The sequence below is a fragment of the Bufo gargarizans genome, chromosome 1, assembly GCF_014858855.1.
Source record: "Bufo gargarizans isolate SCDJY-AF-19 chromosome 1, ASM1485885v1, whole genome shotgun sequence".
Classification (NCBI taxonomy): domain Eukaryota; kingdom Metazoa; phylum Chordata; class Amphibia; order Anura; family Bufonidae; genus Bufo; species Bufo gargarizans.
In genome coordinates, this window is record NC_058080.1 from 80,173,336 (window position 1) to 80,190,439 (window position 17,104).

Consider the following 17,104-nt stretch of genomic DNA (forward strand, 5'->3'; position numbering starts at 1 on the left):
TTTACACAATAAAAGCTTTGGGGACTGGGTATTGCGGATGTGCTAGCAGCCATCTAGCATCCCACGTCCTCAGCTCTATGCACTAAATCCCGGTTACAGGTTCCCTTTAACTGCGGCGGTGGGTGATTTTACAGGACCCGCAAGCATATAGCACCTGAATAGCAATGAATCGGCTGATTATTCGATAGCAGGATTCGTCGACAACTAATCCCGTTATCGAGTATTATCGATAGCGTTGATTAATCGTTGCAGCCCTAAAGTCAATGGTGATGGATCTGTTTTTTTTAGGAGCCTAAAAAACAGATTAGTCATCCATTGACATTGAATGTTTTTTCCATTTCTTTTCTTTTCTTTTTTTTTGACTGGAAAAACGAAACGGAATGCTGAAGGAATGGAAGACATCCTGATCTCTTTCTATTTAGATGGCATGAGGACTACACGGAAACGTTTTTCCAGTATTGAGATCCTCTGCAGCAGGGATCACCAACCTTCGGCACTACAACTGCTGTGAAACTACAACTCCCAGTATGCAAACATCGTTGGCTGTTCTGAAAACTCCCATAGAAGTGAATGGAGCATTCTGGGAGTTGTAGTTTCAGGGAGTGCCGGAGGTTGCTGATCCCTGCTCTACAGGATCTCTGTACCGGGAAAACAACAACACAGGTGTGAATGTAGCCTTAGACATACCGGTAATATAAACTCCCTCAATAAATATAATATTATTTTTTTCCATTGGTTCCTTTGTTGTGGCAGACCCCCCCCTCCCTTTTATTATGCACTCCTTTTGGCTAACTGAGGGTTGTGGTGCGGACCTCCACTTCAGGATGGCATATGTGTGATATGTCTACAATCCCTACAGCTCTGTTTGCATCCCGTCCATAGTCCAGCCTTAGTGGAACACCCGCAGTAATGGACAATACGTATATGTAACCTTTGCTTGCAGTTCTAATATGTTGACTGTAATAAATGCAGAAAGGAAGGTTAGATTTGACGTGTACTTGCTGGTTCTATCAAGTGTTTCTCTACATTATTGCTTGCAAAATGAAAACGGATGGTGGCTGTGGAGTGGACTTACACCTGCCCCATGAAGATCCTTTCATCCTCTTAAACATGAGTAGTCCTTGACCTTTTTACATTTCATCTCTCGGTCTTGTCTGGGTAGTTGCATTGATTCTCAGTAAAGAGGAAACGCTTCCACTTAAAATATGTGGTTACATCTCGAGCAGCTTTGGTAGAGCTTAACTGCTCTAGTAGTCTTCTCTGACCTCCACTGATGAACTGGCGGGACAGACAACTGGTGACCATGGACTGGAGGCTCCACAGCCTGGTCAGAAATGGTTTCAGGTAAGAGATGTGACCCCCTTGGCTATACCAGAATGTTTTTGCCAGTTCATCTTAAGTTGTGGTTCATTGTTTGCATTTAGTAGAATATTATAACAGTTTTATATTCTGTTTGCGTCTGGTTTTTATCTAGTTTGTCCATATTCTGTAAAATGTCTAAAGACTGCTAGTAATTTTATGCTTTTTGTGTTCTTGGTTTACAGTTTACAAATTAAGAAATTGTACTACTTTTTGTGTGTTGAGGATAGCCTGTGACTGAATCTGATGGATTTGCCTTGTAAAAGCTGCTGGAAATGTATCAAGACATTAGTACTGTAATAAAAAAGTCTGCAACAATTTTGTCTTACGTGATTTAGAACATAGAATTCTGTAGTAATGCTTTTGGTTATTTAAAAAAAAAAAATCTTCCTTTTTTTGCTCTTTGAACACCGCAAACTGATTCTTAGATGTTTCCACTGCAACCACCTGACCACAGGCGGCAGCAGCTGTTTGTAAATGGTGACGATGCAGTTAAGAATTTTGGTTTGTCATTTTTACGAATCTGTCTACTTTGGCTGGCCCGCTTCTTGGGTTTGGTAAAAATGCTTTTCCGACCCTGGGCAGAGAGGAAATGTGTGTGTGTGTGTGTGTGTGTGTGTGTGTGTGTGTGTATATATATATATTTTTTTATTCTCTCTATCACTTCTTATGTGGCACCTTTTTATTTCTATACAACAACCTAACATGTAGTGCGACAAATGATGCCAAATGAACGTGACAGCCAGCTAAGGAGAAAGGAAATGACTAAAAAATACCAAAAATAACATCTTTTAAAATAAAAAGGAAGCTTTCCAAAATGAGTGTTTTTCCCTTGACTTGGCATTTTAGGTTAGTATTAGATACAAGCTGAAAGTGATAGTAGTAACTACAGTAGACAGCGCACACCTTAGCATAGAAACAGCAAAAGCACCATTGATAGATGGCATCTTGGCATGGTATGCCATCACTACTGTGTAGAAAAGTTGCTATGGCACATATTAAAGGGGAATAATTGTAATTTTAGATGTCCTTTGGAAGTATGTCAGTAGATGATGGTGTACCTCTGCAGGTTTTCAAGGAGAACCCAAACTAAATTTGGTCAATAAAAATCTGGCTTTCTAAGTAGGCTTGGCTTGAATGGTCCTTTGTTCAGAAAAATATAATAGTCTGAACTCGGACTGTGTTGGCCATGGACTATTAACACGGTGACTCTTGTTGTCACCAAAGAATTGCGTGCAGGCAAATTTTTCCTCTCATTCCGGTCTCCTTGATGTATCATGTACGATTTATGTCTGACTTGGGTTTCTTCACTTAGCAGCCACATTATGGTGCACATAGCAGTACCAAGCTCCATGGCTTCCGTGCATACGATGTGTGGAGATATTCTCCTTGGAGCATGTCATACCTCGATATAACATCTGAAGCATACAGAGGTACCGATTTTTTACTAAAGTGCAGGCTTTTGATTAGAGGGGGAGTTGGGCATGTTACCAATGGGCAGTCTCCCTCCAGTCTTTTAAGGGATATGTCATAAACCGCTTATAGTTTGGGAGTCTGTCAGAAAGGGGGAATCCTAGTGATCGAACACCTACTGTTAAGACTTACTGGACATTTAATGTTATTCCGTGGAAGAATAACCTCATTAAATAAAATAATTTTGAATGGCCTCATCTGAAGAAGCTGCGGGTTTCTTGATTTGCTCAAAATGAGTTTCCTTTGATGCTGTTTAGTTTGTAATGTAATCTTTGAATGATTTTCCAAAATCCAAGTGTACGTCAAATATATACTTTTCCATGTCCTCTTTTTGGGGGTGGTTGCTTGACAATTTTTATTTTTTATGTAGTTCTATGTCAATTTATCCACTTCCACACCACCTGTTGACTAATATAGGTACATTCCTGAAAATATATACAGAGTTAACAGCTTCATATTAATCATTGACAGCCAGTCTACCCATAGAGAAGGTAGAAGGGTGTATACAGGTCCCATTGATCACGTGATTGCTGTTGGCCTTGTATGTAAGTACATGAGCTGCAGGATCTTGGCAGACCCAGATCAGCTCCATAGTGAGGCTCAACCCTTCTAGCCCTGCACCCAGCAACTAGAAACCATATATCAAAATGACCATTACTCAGAGCAGTATAATCCCCCCCCCCCCCAAAAAAAAGCACCTTAGTTGTATTTTGTGCTATAAGAAAATGAAAAATATGTGGAAAAACACAATTTTTCCCACCTTTTCTATGAAGTGTTATGACACGCGCTATATTTAGTCTTTTAGTATTCTTTTTATGCAGAATGCTCTAGATGTGGAGTCCTTTCTGGAATTTTTTTTCTCACATGCTTCTCTTGAATAAGATCAGGGAAAATGCTTGTGTAAAAAGCTACATTAAAAACAGACATATGTGAAGCCTCAGATCGTAAATATGCTGCAGATGTTCTGTCCATCTTTTGTTGGTGGAAATTCAACAGATTAACAATCTCATCCACCCGCTGTAGAAAAATCCTGTGACATACCGATACAAAGGCAACTAACGTTTTTTTCAGACTATAAGATGCACCTAGGATTTGGAGGAGGAAAATAATAAAAATATTTAAAGGGAACCTGTCACCGGGATTTTGGGTATAGAGCCGAGGACATGGGCTGCTAGATGGCCGCTAGCACATCCGCAATACCCAGTCCCCATAGCTCTGTGTGCTTTTATTGTGTAAAAAAACCTGATTTGATACATATGCAAATTAACCTGAGATGGGTCCTGTCCCTGACTCATCTCACGTACAGGCCTCATCTCAGGATAATTTGCATATGTATCAAATCGTTTTTTTTTTTTGTTTTTTTTTTTAACATAATATAAGCAGAGAGCTTTGGGGACTGGGTATTGCGGATGTGCTAGCGGCCATCTAGCAACCCATGTCCTCAGCTCTATACACAAAATCCCAGTGACAGGTTCCCTTTAAGAGCAGACCCCCTTTCTTCATCAAGCCTCAGATTAGACCCCCCCCCCCCCCCCTCCTTCCCCCAACCTCCATCAGACTTGGATCAGCTCAGATTGGACACCCATAAGACCTCAGATCAGACGTAAAAAAAAAAAAAAAAAGGTTGCCTTGCTTGCTCCGGGCTGAACTGCAGATCCAGGACTCGCTGTTTGTCGCACGGCTTCTTCCGGTCCATGATGCACTGTGACCTGACGTTGCACAGCATCAGGTCATATTGTGTGTACAGCGGGACCCGGAAGAAGACGGCTTCCATCATGGAGTCGGTTATTAGCTTTTAGACTCTTCCCCTCCTGTATAAGCGGTGGCTTTTAGTAGCTGATTTCCTGTTGAGGCTGTAATGTACGATGGTGATATTGATGGAGGCAAAAACCTGGTCACCGAGGCTGATGGTTCCCCACCCAATTCCTCTCCTGTGTGGTCCATTAGTTTAGTTACGTCTGATAACTTGGCTCTGTGAACGGGTTTTTAAGGCTGGGTTCACATCAAGTTTTTTCCCATCCTTTAATGTATCCAAAAATCATATTCGTTAAACGGATGCCTCAGACTGATGCTATACAGTGGCATCCGTTCACCATAGAGTTCCATTGTAAAAAAGTGTGTGTGTGTATATATAATTTTTTTTTTTGTGCTGCGTTTTTGTATCCTTTTATTTTGCAATGTATACATCAGACTGAGACATTAGACGTGATGTCAACCCACACTAACTGTTCTTTTAACCTTTTTTTTGACTCGTTTCAGCAGCCATAGCTTCAGTTTTTGATTGCTGTAGCTGTATTGTGAGGCTTCATATTATGCAGGTGGATTGATTGGCGGTCTTTTGCTACCATTTTGGATTATGTAATGTGTAAGGGTGGGTGCACATGACGTTATTGCCATCTCTTTTTTTTAAAAAGCGCAGTACACTACACTTGTATATCCTGCAGTGTCTGGTAAAAAAAAAAAATATACCTTTTTGGAACTCTATGATGGATAACACTGTATGGCATCCCTTTAACGTATAGGTTAAACGGATGGTAAAAATGTGATGTGAGCCCAGCATAATTTTATATTTTTTGGGGTTGACTTGTAGGAAAAGCTTTTTCTTCAGCGCTGGTTGTGAATCACTTTTTGGACATTTCTGCTGTAGATTATCAAAATAATGGAGTTCAGTAGAAGACAATGAACTGTGCAGCCGTTTTCCTGGCAGCTCTCCACCTTTACGGGAAAGCTTTTCTGTGGATGTCCCATAATCCAGAATGGCTGCTAATCCAGCTCCTGTCAGGTCTTATAGGGCAGGGCTTGACAAATTTCCTTGGAATCTAGGAGCCAGCTAAAAGTTAGGAGCCAGGCGGAGCCGCGTCATAAAGCCCCCATAGTGCTCCCCGCCCCCCCCAATAATGCTGTATACCGTGGTACATATGCAGTGTACATGTGCTGTATACCGTGGTACATATGCAGTGTACATGTGCTGTATACCGTGGTACATATGCAGTGTACATGTGCTGTATACCGTGGTACATATGCAGTGTACATGTGCTGTATACCGTGGTACATATGCAGTGTACATGGCTGTATACCGTGGTACATATGCAGTGTACATGGCTGTATACCGTGTAATATATGCCGTATATAGGACTGACATTCAGTGTACGTGCTGTATACCATGTTACATACACAGTATACAGGACCATGATATATGTACAGTATATAGGACTATGGCATACAGTGTACATGTGCAGACACCTCAAGCTCCTGCCTCACTTGGATGAGAGTAGTAGTAATGTGCACTGGGGGTAGTTACCTGCAGGTGAACCTGAGAGCCACCAGGAGGGCGCAGGTCAGCGCTATGGCCCCGCACAGCAGGCCAGGCCTCCGGCCCATCAGACACAGGAGCCGCTTAATGTGCTGCCAGACCGGACTCTGCATTCCGCTTAAAGCAGATGGGAGGCCCGAGCCCGCTGGGGGCAGGACGGAGCTTCTCATCACACCCCGGGGCCGCCACCAGCGCGAACCAAGCGCCGCCACAGTGGACTTCCGCGGCGTACGCTCAGCCATGGACGGGGAGCGTGTCCAAAGAGCAGCTGGGTATAGGGAACCTAAGGCACACAGCTCTCCGCTCATTTCCACTCCTGTGCTGCCTCCGGACAGAACGGCGCTCTGCACCCATCGCCCATACCCAAGCGCCAGGACTAAATTCTGGAGCTGGAGCGCCGAAATCTCGCGATGCGCGAGCTAGCACATGCGCAGTTCGTTCCCTGTGCTGATGCCAGCACAGGGAATGAACATGATGCCGACACTGCACATGCGCTAGCTCGCGCATCGCGAGATTTCGGCGCTCCAGCTCAGTGACGTCAGTCAGCAAGGAGGAGATTCGGAGGACGCGGGGCGGTGCTGGGCTCCTTTCCGCTGGACTCATCTCAGGATACAGGACACATATCAGGTAATTTGCATATCACTCAAAACTGTTTTTTAACTCAATAAAAGCGCAGAGGGCTATGGGACCTGGGTACTGCGGATGTGCTAGTGGCCATCTAGCAGCCCATGTCCACAGCTCTATGCGCAAAATCATGGTGACAGGTTTCCTTTAAGCCTGTTATACATACAGCGATGCAGCAGGCGATTTGTCGACGGGGAAGCGTTCCTTTCTGGCAATCGCCTGCTCGTCAGTGGAAGAGAAAGCTGCTATTGCATGCAGCGATCTCCTCCACAGTATGGGGAGGGGTGATCATTACTGCCATCGCTCATCCCCATTCTGACCAGTTGTTTGCCGGCAGCATAACGTGATTAGACAGCACAATCTGCCGCCAGCAAATGATGATTTTTAAACTTCCTGAAATATAACAATATTACAATTGCTCATTCATTGTGCTGGAGCAGACACTGGAGGCAGCATGTTATAGAGCAGGAGGAGCTGAGAAGATTGATGGATAGTTTTGTGAGGAAAGATTCATTTAAGTCTTTTGTCCATTTTGCAGACACAAAAACATAGACCAATTTGCAACCCCGAAGGTCCAAGGGCAGAACGTGGGTCAGTGTTTTTTTTTTTTTTTTTTTTTTTTTTTTTTTTTTCCCCCATTAATTTTCAGTGAAAAACTGTACACACACACAGTTGGTGACTGTGTGCCATCCATGGCCTCCTTTGCTGGCTTGATTCATTTTTCCATCACATTATACCCTGCTCGTATCCAGGTGTTATGAATCCAGCCAGCAAAGGAATTAACATGGACAATCACAATACATTAGCATACCTCCCAACTTTCAAAATGATTTTTTTTTTTCTGCACGAGGCCATGCCTCTAACTCCGCCCTTAACATAATTATACACCTAATCCCAACTAGTCCCCTAAATGCCCCCACATAATAGTTATTCCCCCTTTATGCCACCGCACAGTATTTATTCCCACATTGTGCAGATAATGCCCAGATATGTGCCACCTCATGGAATTATGCCTAGCTGTGCCCCCAGTAATATTCCCAGTTATGTCTCACCTTGTTTTTAGCAGCAGCAGGACATCAGCTGCTCTGGTCTGTGGAAGAGGCTAACTGCTGGCCGCCCCCGCACAGACAAGAGGTGTGGAGAGCCGGCAGGGGGAGGAATGATGGAGTAGGGAGCCGATGCCGGCTCTCTGCTTCATCATTACAGGCAACTGTCTCTGCATCCTATGGAAGCAGGGACAGCTGCCAGAAAGTGGGACATACCTCCTCTCGTACCGGGACAGTGGGAAAGCCACTGCAATCCGGGACTGTCCCGCCAGAACCGGGATGGTTGAGAGGTATGCATTAGTACGGGCCTTGTGTTAATTTTCTCTACATGATAAATGCCATTTGCTGTAGTGAGACAACCCCTTTTAGAGGGTCGTGCTACATACCTAGGGGGTCATTTACTATCAAATACTCCTATTGCAGCGCAACTTTGTGAAACTGATGCGGACCCGTTCATTTCAATGGAACCGCAAAAGATGCGGACAGCACACCGCGTGCTGTCCATATCTGTACTTCCCTTCCGCAATTGCGGCCGAGAATAGGACATGCTCTATCATAGGGCTGGCCGTGTGCATTCCGCAAAAAGTGGAATGCACGCTTCCGGTATCTTTTGTTTTACATAGATATGGTCGTGTGAATGAGCCCTTTAAGGGAAGGATTTTGGTCACTGATTTAGCACCGCCCACTTGACTCCTAAGAATAAAAGCAGAGATTAGAATAAAATGTGGGCCTCATGCACACAAACATATTTTCTTTCTGTGTCTGTTCCGTTTTCTTTTGCGGACTTTATACGGAACCATTCATTTCAATGGGTCTGCAAAAAAACGTAAGTTACTCTGTGTGCATTCTGTTTCTGTATGTCCGCAAAAAAAAAATAGAACATGTCCTATTGTCTGCTTTACGGACAAGGATAGTACTGTTCTATTAGGAGCAAGCTGTTCCGTTCTGCAAAATACAGAATGCACACAGATGTTATCCGTATTTTTTGAGGATCCGTTTTTTGCAGACTGCGAACCATATACATACGGTCGTGTGCATGAAGCCGTATACAGTTGTTTTTTTTTCTCTCTAAAATTGTCGGTCTGCTCTGCTCCTCCTGTAACCGTATGTAAGTGAACTCCTCGACTTCGCCCTTGGCAATAAAAAATAAAAAATCCACTTTTCCATTGGCAGCCCTTAATGTGTAGGGTAGAAATAAAGGCAGTACGGTACTTTTAATTTACAGGATATGGCTGACCAGTATATGTAGGATTTTTTATTTTATTTTTTAAATCATTTGTTCTTGACGTGCTCTGCAAAGCTTTGTTCTCAAAATGCAAAAAAAAAAGATAATGACTTTGTGGTCTTTGAGTTCTTTGAGTGTTTGGGACGTTGTAGGTTAACCAGAAGCAGACCAAAAATCATTTTCTGATGAGACGCAGTAGTTCCTTGTGTGCAGAGCGGTCGCCTGTCTCTAGTCAGCTGCCATAGTCAGTTACTGAAAAGTCTTGGGGTGCATTCACACGACAAGTGTTTTTTGCTGTCCGCAAATTGCAGAAACCGGCTGTGTGCATTCCTCATTTTGCGGACGCACATGGCCGGCGCTATATAGAGAATGCCTATAGGACACGTGGACAAGAATAGGTCATGCTCTATATTTTTGGCGCATTTCTCTATTTCAAGGGGCCACAAAAAAAAGCCGATCGTTGCTCGTTTGAATGGGGAGGTATGATCACTACCACAGTCGTTCCTCCTATGTTCAGTTCTATTGATTATCGGCCGCACTGATTACACAGGGGGATGTGCTGACGATTATCGTACAACTTTCATCCTGATAAATATGCAAATCAGCCGACGAGCGAATGATGGCTCGTTTATCAGCTGATCAACAACACTGTTATACAGGCCAGATATCAGGAGGGAGCGTTCCTATAAACACGTGTTCCAATATCGTGCAGGGTAACGGGCTTAAAGGGATTTCCCGGTAGAAAAGATTTTTTTAACAAGTTCTTGCAGCATGGCCCCTGAAACAGAAGATTTATACTTGCCGGCTGCCCCTCTGGTTTATATCCAGCTGGCCATGGATATGGTCACATGCACTGCTCCAGCCAATGACTGGCTTCAGTGGTGACATCCTGCTTATGGCCACATCACTGATGAAGCCTTGGCTGGAGCGGTGTAGATGACCATGTCCATAGCCAGCCGGGTGTAAACTGGGGTCTGAATGGAGAGGGAAAGTATGAATCTTCTGTTTCGGGGATCATGCTGCGGAAACGTGTTAACATTTTTATAAAAGTTTTTTTTTTTACTGGAAAACCCCTAAAGTGGTGACCTTTCCTTCCATCCTGCCTCCTATTCATAAATGAGCGCTTTTTTTGGACCGCGCTCGCTCCTGACCCCAGTTACAGGCGCCCTGCAAAAAGCAGTAAGCGCTTTCCCTTAGGCCTAGTTCACACGAACGTATGGCTTTTATAGTTTTTTGCGGGCTGTTTTCCACGGATCCGTTGTTTCGTTTTTGAGTTCCGTTGTGTTTCAGTTTCTGTTCCGTTTTTCCGTATGGCATAAACAGTATATAGTAATTCCATAGAAAAAATTGGGCTGCGCAAAACATTTTCAATAGATGGTTCAGCAAAAACAGAACAGATACGGAAGACATACGGATGCATTTCCGTATGTGTTCCTTTTTTTTTTTTTTTTGCGGATCCATTGACTTTAATGGAGCCACGGAACGTGATTTGCGGCCAAATATAGGACATGTTCTATCTTTCAACGGAAATACGGAAACGGAATGCATACGGAACACATTCCGTTTTTTTTTTGCGGAACCATTGAAATGAATGGTTCCGTATACGGAACACAAAAAAAGGGCCGTACACTCCCAAAAAAAGTTTGTGTGAACACTAGGCCTTACTACCAGGGAAAGCTCTTATGGGTTAACCCTTTAATAACCAGGCATGTCGTAATTTTATTCAGGCCGCCTCTCAGCATGTTTACCGTGCTACCGCTGGAACTCCGACCCACCCCCATTATAGATCGTGGGGGTCTGCTGTTTGAGAAGGCATTGACTTTCCTGTGAGCCCCACGGCCTTCTCTCCGCTCACCAAGCACGGAGCTGTGCTCCCCCTAGGCCGTGTGACACTGAACATGTTACTGGCCTAGGAAAAGCACTGAGAAGGCCATGGAGCTCTGCTGCATTCTCAAACAGCTGATCGGCGGGGGTCCCGGGGGTTGGATCCCCACGATCAGATACTGATGAACTATCTTGAGGATAGGTCATCAGTAAAAAAATAAAAAATCTAGGAAAACCTCTTTAAAGAATTCCCTCCTGTGTGTTCATATTCCCTTCCTGAGCATTGGATAAATAGGGGAAATGTTTGCTAGCCTTCAGCTTGGAGGTGCGGATTGTGCTATGGAGTATAAGTTTTTTAGTTTGATTGACTTGGTTTGATACGGTCCCTTTCACCTTCTGTAATCTACAATCCAGCCGACCAGCAGTTCCTACAGAGCCTTTGACTCGTAGTCTCCACAAGGTACAGAACACTGGTAGCCATGCTGGTTAGGACCTCATGCAAACAACCGTGGGGCCACTGTCCCCATGTTGTGGACCGCAAACCACGGGCATCAGCATCATGGTGACTGCAACGGGTCTGCAATGCAAAAGATGCGGCAAAAGATAGGACATACCCTTTCTTTTGCTGTGCGGTGAGACTGACACACACGGAAACCCTTAGGTTCACATGAGCAAGTTTTCCGCGCGTGTGCATTGCGTGACGTGAACTCGTAGCACCCGCACTGAATCCTGACCCATTAATTTCAATGGGTCTGTGTACATGATTTTTATTTTTTTTATTTAGTTTTTTTATTTCTTTTTAACACCTCAGTTCTGCGTTGCGTGAAAAACGCAGCATGTTCTATATTCTGTGTTTTCACACACAGCCCTTGCCCCATAGAAGTGAATGGGGCTGTGTGAAAATCGCATTTGCAAGCCAGTGCGGATGCGATGTGTTTTTCACGGATGGTTGCTAAGAGATGTTGTTTGTAATCCTTACGTTTTTTTTATCACGCACGTGAAAAACTCATCAATGCGCATCGCACCCGCGCGATTAAAACTGATCGCAATCGCAGACAAAACAGACTTAACTTGCTTGCAAAATTGCACATTTTTAACTGAACGCATCCGGACCTGATCCGTATCGCTCGTCTGCAAGGGGCCTTAGTTACTGCTTTTGTCATTAGCACCTTACCGCCATCCAGACACCATTCGCTCTCCTAACATCACAGATTTTTGCTTGGTTGTGAAAGGCGAGAAAACGATTTTGTCTGACTCGTGGCACGTTTGTCACTCTTTAGGCCTGCGATTCCCAACTTTCTCATAAAAATGTCTGATCCCTTAAAGGGTGATTCTAAGATTTTAATACTGATTGCCTATCTTTCGGATAGGCCACCAGTACCTGATTAGGGGCCTGACACCCGGGACCCCTGCTGATCAGCTGTTTATGAGCCGTCCACTGTGCAGCTACTGCATCGCTGCTGCCATTGAAGTGAATTAGAGCGGTACCAGCTCTGTACACAACGCATGGACCTGTGAGGAGCCGGAGCTACTTGGACACAGCTGATCGATGGGGTGTGCGAGAGGTGTCAGGGCCCCGCAGAGGATAAGCAATCAGTATGAAACATTTGGAATACCCCTTTAAGGTGGGCCTGACTATTATTTATTGTACATACATGGTGGTGTCCTGACTTTAAAAGAAATTTTAACAGGTCTGAAAATAAAATCAAACAATTTATTGAAACAAAAGCGAACAGTGGTAGGTATAACCCCACAAAAATGTCAGTGTCTCAGTAACTCGTCAGGTGGCCTTCAGCGTTAATTACAGCTGGACAACAACGTCTCCTGCTGTTCACAAGTCAATGTATTGTCTTGGGATTCATGTCTGGAGAAAGTGCAGGCCACTCCAGTTGAGGTCCCCCAGTCTTCAGCAGCCGTTCCCTAATGTGACCATGATGAAGATGAAATTAGGCCTGTGTTGTTCATGTAGAGGCACAATGACTGGATTGATGATCTTCAAGTAGTATGGGCTTGTTACTGGACCATTCACATAGTGTAGGGCAGTTCTGTAGTGACTAGACACACCTGCCCATACTGTAACACCACTGCAACCAAAGGCTCGTCTGGTGACAACAGTGACTGATGCATAGTGTTCTCCTTGACGTCTCCAATATCATTGGTGGCCATCATTTCTGCTCAGCGTGAATCAACGTTCATCAGTGAACAGTACTGAGGCCCACCGGTCCCTCCTTCAGGGTGGATGCTCCCTGGCCCATGCAAGATGACGCCTGTGCCTGGTGGTGTGGTCAGGTCATCTAGCACGCAGACCACGCTGATGTAAACAGTTTTAAATGGTCTGATGTGGCACTTGGTTCCTCTCACCCCCTTAAATGTGCCTGGAGTTGTGTGGCATTCATCGTCCAGTTCCACAAGGCATTGTTCATAATGAAGTGGTGGTCAGTTTGGGATGTGGCAAAAGGATGTCCACTTCTATGCCTTTCTGTGACTCTTCCAGTCTCTCTGTATCTCTTTGTAAAAAATGGAGGGCACTCAAATGCCTGTGTATATAGAGGGAAGACAATTGGAAAAAGGTATATCTCTTTTCTTTATTATTTCTAAAGTTATACCTTTCTATAAAATATATATATAAATGTATTAGTAAGTTAGAGTTGCACTCTTCAAGGATAATAGGACATAGAGGAGTAATTTCGTTTCACAGTGGTACAAATTATTCAAGTTGTGTCAGGAACACTGTAATACCTCTTATTACGACCAATTATAACGGATAAAATGTTAAAAATAGATGGAATATAAGTCCTTATATGACTAAAAAGACCTACTCCTGCAGATGATCAGTCTGCATGTAGGAGTCATATAACATATATTGAGATCCTGGGGAAATATAGATCCGCTTATGTCCTGAGAGTATGTTCACTTTCAACAAGAAGCAGGAACAGTCTTACCCTATATAGGTGAGTCCCAAGGAGCTACTGTAGGGAAGTGTCCTTACTGCGTTGTTAGGTCCTCTGCGGCATGTAGCGGTGGTGCGCACGTGTTCTTCAGCGTCTTCTGTATCTTCTCCTTGGATCGTTACGTTCCTCTCCGCTATACCGGAAGTGATGCTCCTATAACCGGAAGTGACGGTCCGTTGTTCCGACTAGCTGACCGATTTTAACAGCGGAATATGATTAATGTTCACCTTTTATAGGAAGGACTTTTTTGGGGTTTAAAAGTCCAAGTACTATTCTGTATAAAACCAAACGTGTTTCGGTGCACTCTTGCACCTTCATCAGTGGTGAATAGTACTACGAATCTACCTCCTTTTATAGGGGAGGGATCATTAAAATGTCTAGGTTGAATCCAAACTGTGGAATGTGATTCCATAAGTCATGAGGTCATGTAATAATGCACATACTGAATTTCTTTCTACATAAAGCTATTAGTGACACGGAACAGTAGTTAGAATATACAATTCATATAGAGCAATAACTTTACAGCATCGGGGTATGTTGTCATAGATAATAAAGATATATCATTATGAATATTATAAATATTACAATTATTATAAATATTCGAATATTTATAATAATTGTAATATTTATAATATTCATAATGATATATCTTTATTATCTATGACAACATACCCCGATGCTGTAAAGTTATTGCTCTATATGAATTGTATATTCTAACTACTGTTCCGTGTCACTAATAGCTTTATGTAGAAAGAAATTCAGTATGTGCATTATTACATGACCTCATGACTTATGGAATCACATTCCACAGTTTGGATTCAACCTAGACATTTTAATGATCCCTCCCCTATAAAAGGAGGTAGATTCGTAGTACTATTCACCACTGATGAAGGTGCAAGAGTGCACCGAAACGCGTTTGGTTTTATACAGAATAGTACTTGGACTTTTAAACCCCAAAAAAGTCCTTCCTATAAAGGTGAACATTAATCATATTCCGCTGTTAAAATCGGTCAGCTGGTCGGAACAACGGACCATCACTTCCGGTATAGCGGAGAGGAACGTAACGATCCAAGGAGAAGATACAGAAGACGCTGAAGAACACGTGCGCACCACCGCTACATGCCGCAGAGGACCGAACAACGCAGTAAGGACACTTCCCTACAGTAGCTCCTTGGGACTCGCCTATATAGGGTAAGACTGTTCCTGCTTCTTGTTGAAAGTGAACATACTCTCAGGACATAAGCGGATCTATATTTCCCCAGGATCTCAATATATGTTATATGACTCCTACATGCAGACTGATCATCTGCAGGAGTAGGTCTTTTTAGTCATATAAGGACTTGTATTCCATCTATTTTTAACATTTTATCCGTTATAATTGGTCGTAATAAGAGGTATTACAGTGTTCCTGACACAACTTGAATAATTTGTACCACTGTGAAACGAAATTACTCCTCTATGTCCTATTATCCTTGAAGAGTGCAACTCTAACTTACTAATACATATATATATATATATATATATATATATATATATATATATATATATATATATATATATATATATATATATATATATATATATATATATATATTTATTTTATAGAAAGGTATAACTTTAGAAATAATAAAGAAAAGAGATACCTTTTTCCAATTGTCTTCCCTCTATATACACAGGCATTTGAGTGCCCTCCATTTTTTACAAATTATACTTTATCAAATACTTTGGCAATTGGTACTGCCTTATTTGGAGAGAGCACCTAGCCGTGTTTTACAAGTCAGTAGAGCCTTTGCAATCCTTTCTAACACTTTCTCTGTATCTCTGTTGCTGCCGACACTCTCTAAGCTCAGTGGCCACTTCAGTCTTAGAACATCCTGCTTAAGCCTTGCAATGGCGAGGTACTGTTGATTTAATTGTTAGGTGTCGTCTTGGTCACAAGGTGTCAAAATGTGAACAGCACGAGGAGGACATTTTTGGGCGATTTATGGATCAAACATCTGTTGTGAATTTTTCTGTTAAGCTCCTTGTTAGAGAACAGCAAGTTGTGCAAAAAGTACTGATACATTAAACTTTTGCATACAATTGTCCAACTATTCAGAGAGTGTCACATTAAGGCCCCTTTCACGCGAGTGAGTTTTCCACGCGGGTGCAATGCGCAACGTGAACACAGCACCCGCACTGAATCCTGACCCATTAATTTCAATGGGCCTGTGTACATGAGCGTTTATTTTTTTCACGCATCAGTTCTGCGCAACTGCATGAACAGCATGAAAATCGCAGCATGTTCTATATTCTGCATTTTTCACGCAGCCCTGGTCCCATCACGCATTGCATCCGGACCAAATCCATCACGCTCGTGTGAAAGATGCCTAAGTTCACCTGTAAAGGTTGTAGTGCATATTAGGTTCATCCTGAAATTTCATCCACAAGCCAAATATCCCTAACATTTTGTCAGTAGTGTATATGTGAGTGTGTGTATATGTTCTACATACATTCAGAGAGACTGGCTCTCTGCTGTCAGTATAGTCTCTGCAAATGGAGAGAGGTAGCAGCTGCTTAAAGAGGACCTTTCACCTGGAAAAACATTGTGAACTAAGTATCCTGACATATACAGCGGCACCCAGGGATCTCACTGCACTTACTATTATCCCTGGGCGCCGCTCCGTTCTGTCCTCCGGTATCTTCGCTCACTTGGTTATAGTAGGCGGAGTCTGCCCTTGTTCTGCTGGGCGTCTCCTCCTCCTAGGCTGTAGCGCTGGCCAATCGCAGCACAGAGCTCACAGCCTAGGAGGAGGAGACGCCCAGCAGAACAAGGGCAGACTCCGCCTACTATAACCAAGTGAGCGAAGATACCGGAGGACAGAACGGAGCGGCGCCCAGGGATAATAGTAAGTGCAGTGAGATCCCTGGGCGCCGCTGTATATGTCAGGATACTTAGTTCACAATGTTTTTCCAGGTGAAAGGTCCTCTTTAATTTTATGGCACACTTTCTGTAAAGTCCGTCCAATAAAGGATTGACTGGAGATGCTGCCTCTATACAGTCGACTGCTGAGGATCTGCGGTCGTTGTTCGGCTGTTGCATTACCGGGCTGGCCATTTACGTCCGTGGGTGCTGCTCTACAAACACTTATTTAGTATAGTCTCTTGGTAATTTCTCTGCAGTGTTCTTCATCTTTACTGCACCTTTTGATGTCATATATATTTTTTTTATTTCTGCTATTAATGGATATTTTTCTTTTTGTTTACAGGAAGTTTGGGGAGCGGCCTCAACCCAAACGCCTCACAAGGT

At 43.3% G+C, this 17,104-nt stretch overlaps 1 protein-coding gene across 2 annotated transcripts in view; it reads left to right on the forward strand.

Moving 5' to 3' along the window:
• RBPJ (recombination signal binding protein for immunoglobulin kappa J region) overlaps positions 1 to 17,104 on the forward strand; it is a 71,429-nt gene that overhangs the window by 23,585 nt on the left and 30,740 nt on the right. Inside the window, exons 1-2 of one of the 2 annotated variants that reach the window (XM_044284514.1) lie at positions 1,227 to 1,344; positions 17,064 to 17,102. In XM_044284514.1, coding sequence (XP_044140449.1) covers positions 1,274 to 1,344; positions 17,064 to 17,102 — 110 coding nt within the window. In that variant the 5' untranslated portion in view covers positions 1,227 to 1,273. Of the gene's footprint in view, positions 1 to 1,226; positions 1,345 to 17,063; positions 17,103 to 17,104 lie in introns of those variants that run through there. The other variant, XM_044284595.1, reaches the window with a different exon arrangement.